At 47.0% G+C, this 4,474-nt stretch overlaps 1 protein-coding gene across 1 annotated transcript; it reads right to left on the bottom strand.

The window, feature by feature from the left end:
* Window positions 1-531: 531 nt before the first annotated feature.
* LOC119179551 (E3 ubiquitin-protein ligase PPP1R11) lies at window positions 532-3,116 on the bottom strand. The gene is made up of 2 exons (XM_037430653.2): window positions 2,922-3,116; window positions 532-1,302 (listed from the first exon to the last, which is right to left on the bottom strand). The coding sequence occupies exons 1-2, from the start codon at window positions 3,050-3,052 to the stop codon at window positions 1,032-1,034; spliced, it is 402 nt and encodes a 133-aa protein (XP_037286550.2). The 5' UTR covers window positions 3,053-3,116; the 3' UTR covers window positions 532-1,031.
* Between the last annotated feature and the right edge of the window lie 1,358 nt (window positions 3,117-4,474).

The raw sequence follows: 4,474 nt of genomic DNA, 5'->3' as shown, positions 1-4,474 counted from the left end.
GCGTTTATGCGTTACGACTCGACTTGGTCCACTGAACTCCGCAACGGTAGTACCGCTTCTCACAGTGCAACTCATTTTACGTCGTAAACAGCGCAGAATTGAGCGGAGCTGGATAATAATAAACATTCTCTGATTCTCAGGTCTGGCGCACATGACAGCATCAGACTACGCGACTACGTCCAGCAAAGTGATATACTCCATATTTCATTACCCTGCTTCAAGGCTCTTCCGTTAGGCTGCGCAACATAAGCTTTTTCGTTACATTTAAGCAATATTTAAAAACGAAGTACATCCTAGCCCCAACGCAAAGAGAATGCTGTAATCTGTGACTACATTTCACGGTCTTCTCATTTCTACAATGTGATGTAACAACACGTTCTCGCCTGTTGTCAGTACTTTTAAAGACATGGCTTGTTCAATAGCGCGCCGCCATTACAGCTGGCCCAGCTGAGCTGAATGTTTAAAAAATGCCGTGAAACAAATGTCGCGCGTTCTTAGCGGGAAGTTATAATCCACGTATTAAACCGAGCATAGAAACACAACTCCAGGTGTATTGCGGCCGGCAGAATATCATCTACGTCCATTACACCAACATGTGCTTTCGCGCGTGCAATGCATCAATCTGCTCCATTGCAGTGTCAGGTGCGGTACTCAAGACATATCAATATAAGAGAAAAATTATCTTTTCAAACCGCTCTACGCTACGTTCCCACGCCCATACTTCTGTGCGAGCCTTTGAGACTTGTTTGGGCACACAGAACACCAGACATGTGCCGCTACACTTGAAGGCGCATTTCATCTGTGTTGCCACGCCCGGACGTGATGGCGCTTCGTGTAGGTGGCGAGTTCTGAGACTCTTTACGGCAGAACATATCGCTGCAGACACCTCCACAACACAATTTCGCTATGGCTTCTCACAAAATTATGAGTTGCAGTTCATTTCCCTATACAGAGTCAAGGCAAAGCACCCGGAAAGTCTTGTGCCCTATGTCGTAAGATGACTGGGAAACGAAGCGGCGTTGGGGCAACTCTTACAAACCCGGGCTCGGGAGACGTGGTTCGCTTTGGGTCTTTTCTTGAGAGGGGACCGCGTTCACAGCAGGCGGATCGCATTTCTGGTCATCCTTGCGAATTTTGCGGCCTTTCGGAAAGTGACCGCGGCAATTGTCGCAGTCCCCTTCCTCTTCATTGTCTTCCGAGTCCTCCCCGAATTTTGTCGGCTTGACGTAAATGCAGCAGCACTTCGAACTCATACGGTTGAGGTTTTCGTTGTCAATGGTGTCAGTCGTCCACGACACAGGCCTGCGTCCGAACGAAGGGATGTCAAAAGGAACACCATGCAACAAGAACAAAAAAAAAGCAGGCACAATGAGTTCAGTAGACTCTCGGTAAACGGAACCTGGAGGGACCGAGAAAATGTGTTCTATTTAACAGGAGTTCCGTTTACTGAAAGCTAAACATGGGTGCAGAATACAAGCCCGAAACCAAGCATTGCAGAGGCAAAAGTTCCGTTTAACAGATTCCTGTTTATTGAGAGCCTACTCTACGTGTAAGAATGCAAATCTAAGGCAGCATAAAGAGTGAAGTCACGATGTGTTGGTAGGATATTTTCTAACAACGTTGTCATAGACCCGTATTCATAAACAAATGTTATATATTACCTCAACTGTACACTATAGTGCGTTAATATGGCACCAAAAACGGTTTTAAAGTAAATTAGATAGCTTGCACATGACGTCTCGGTCACAGCATTATAACGTAGTAGTTCACAAACATGGCGGCTTTGGTGACGTAGAGGCAGCAAAGGCACATCAGGCTTTAACCTGCTTTAATGTGATAACGATGAGGACAGAATTTTAATGGCCCCTCTGCGTCAATAACAAGAGAACCTGCAAGTGGTGTAACGATAAAATTACCACGCGACGCGACGAACCTTGCGTCTGCCAAGTGGTGCACCAACATGGCGTCTTTTGTGACGTCAGTGTAGGCCATCCATACAACTACAAAATTGGCTTGTGAATATGAGAATACTTCGTTTATCAAACGCACTGAATTCACAACGTTTATAAAGAAAGCGCGAGATAAGAGCAAGGTTGGCTTGTGAATATGGGCCTTATATAGTTTTTCGAGAGGCATCTCTCTTGAGAACATACAGCGCAAACGCTGCAACCGTGGCAAGGCAAGAGACAAAAAAGAACGCGTAAGTATGCTACAGTGAATGTGATTTCTACAAAAAAGAAAATTAATATCAGCATCGTGTTCATTTTATCTCACCTCCAAATTGTATTCGCCTGTATCTCAGAGGAGCGGCTTTAAATAAAGGCATTTGTTTTTTACTTCGGCGCCTGCAGCGAATTAAGACTTCCTGTACCGCCATTAGTTCTTTTATGTGCCCTCCTATAAAATCAAACATGCTTCTTTACCAGTAAAAGACACTCAGGAGAAGTTGTTTAACTTTATGCCGTACGTCACTTCGGGCTGGGGTGGTAACTTTAAAAGGCGCTGCCATTCGTCGTTCATAAGAAGGCTACCACTGACTTCGCAATAAGGCCCCTCCTACCAGTTGCTTTCTTCTACTAAAAACGTGCACTTTATATACGAAACCGCTAAAAGTACTGCATTCAGTTACTACAAAAAATTGGAAAAATCTTAAATGTGTGCCTAGACAATTTATTCATCACACTAGCCACTGTGCATTATTTGTAAGAGACACATTCATAGTCATACGACATTAAGTTTGGCTACGCAATAACATATATACGTCATCAAATTTCGTGGACGTCATGGCAGAGCAGATTTTTCTCGTGTTCTCCGTTCTGAATTGATCAGTGGTCTCAATGAACTTCTGCTTGATCGACTACATGCATCGCGAATGAACAACTCACTGTTGTGGTGAGAGACTGTAATAATTATCGTCTCACTTTCTTTGTGCTCGCTCGGACTTCTTCTTGGTGATCTTCAGCGGCCTCTCAGCCAGTGGCACCTGGTCAGGATTCAGCTGCTCGGTGGCGCTTCCCGAAGTGACTGCCGGCTTCGCAGTTTTATCTGCCATGATTGGAATTTACACGATGCACCCGCTTCTTCCCCAGTCAGCGTGGGCACGCCGCGAACCAGGCCGCGACCACCGCTAAGATTATGATGATGATGCTCGTTGGTAGATTGGCACCTACCCGCTGAGAGGGATTGGTCAAGAGTCGGGCGGATGGTAACCGCTAAACTAGCTTCTAAGCTTCCTTTTAGTTCTCCCGTCAAACAGCACAGTGTGATTATAAGTAATTAAGGAGAAGCTATATAGCACTTCGCAGAAGGACATTCAGACCAGACGCAACTATTCCGGAAAAATTCTTTTAAAACATTTTCGACTGCAGCTTGCTTTATCAATGTTTCTGTCCATGGTACAGTCGGCACTACGAAGATTACTGCTATAGGCGCATACATGGTGTCATAATTATTTTATGCTGAAATCCAACAGACTGCAGAACCAATGTTGCACCAACGAGTGGCATCGTTTATCTGAAGGGCAACAACAACACGCCTAAACAATGACAGGACCGGACTATGAAGAACCCGTTCCCAATAAACCCCAAAGCTTCTGGGAATTGTTACGCCTGCGAGTCCACCCCGAACGTCCATGCCTCTGAAAAAGGCAATCTGTGTCAAGGCCAGCACGCGAGCCCGCCTGACGCGAACAACTCAACGGCGTCATCACGCGGCGGCGCCGGTCTGTCGCGCAACGCACAGCGAGCCCCCTCAGACCACGAGCCCGTCAAGCAATCGGCGCCTTCCAGTCTGGCGAGTCTTACGCAATGTGAGGCGACGTCACTCGTCCTTGGCTGCAACCACGCGCAGCGGCTCCGGATTTGATGAGCATGACGCGGCCCAGCGGTGAGCCCCATTGGAGGATTCTGACCTCACGGCCAGCGGTGCTTCTGGTTGGACATCTGGTTACTCAAAGGATCCACCCAGTGCCTTAAAAACAGCCCTGCGGCGCGTCGCCAGCAGTAGACCTATGTGTCAGAAAAGAGAGCTCGGCTTTTCGAGTCTCTAAGCTGTCGCCCCAGTGCCGAATTTGTAACGCCTCTATATCTATGCTGTATATGAACCTTGCCCTAACTCACCATCATCTCGTCCGCTCGTCTATCAGCTCTGCGCAGAAGCAGTCGCGAGCTGAGAAACCTACGCTACCAAACGGTTGGTGACTGTGTCGGCGGAGATCGGAGCAGTGGCGTTTTCGGGACCGTGTTGGAGTCGCCCGGCTTTCGTAACAGAATGTCCCATAAATGTTTTAGTGTGACGTATTCGACCAACCAGCTAGGGAACACTCCACGGCACCAGAGAAAAATACCAAAAACGTTCTAGCAACATGCAATCTCCAATAAAGAGGTTTTTTTCTGCGACCTCCCTGTAAAGTTTCTCGTCTCGTGCGAGCCAATTTTCTACATCTAAATCCAAGGGTTAGCTCATAATTAAGTAC

This window comes from Rhipicephalus microplus, chromosome 7 (genome assembly GCF_043290135.1).
Source record: "Rhipicephalus microplus isolate Deutch F79 chromosome 7, USDA_Rmic, whole genome shotgun sequence".
Lineage (NCBI taxonomy): Eukaryota > Metazoa > Arthropoda > Arachnida > Ixodida > Ixodidae > Rhipicephalus > Rhipicephalus microplus.
Note: the sequence above shows the minus strand (reverse complement) of the source record. Positions and strands in the feature narration are given on the sequence as shown.

Excerpts from the sequence above, each read along its gene's own strand:
- LOC119179551 (XM_037430653.2), bottom strand. The coding sequence starts at position 3,052 with ATGGCAGATAAAACTGCGAAGCCGGCAGTCACTTCGGGAAGCGCCACC. Across the intron at positions 1,303-2,921 it reads TCCGAGCGAGCACAAAGAAA|GCCTGTGTCGTGGACGACTG; the intron begins GTGAGACGATAA and ends GTTCGGACGCAG.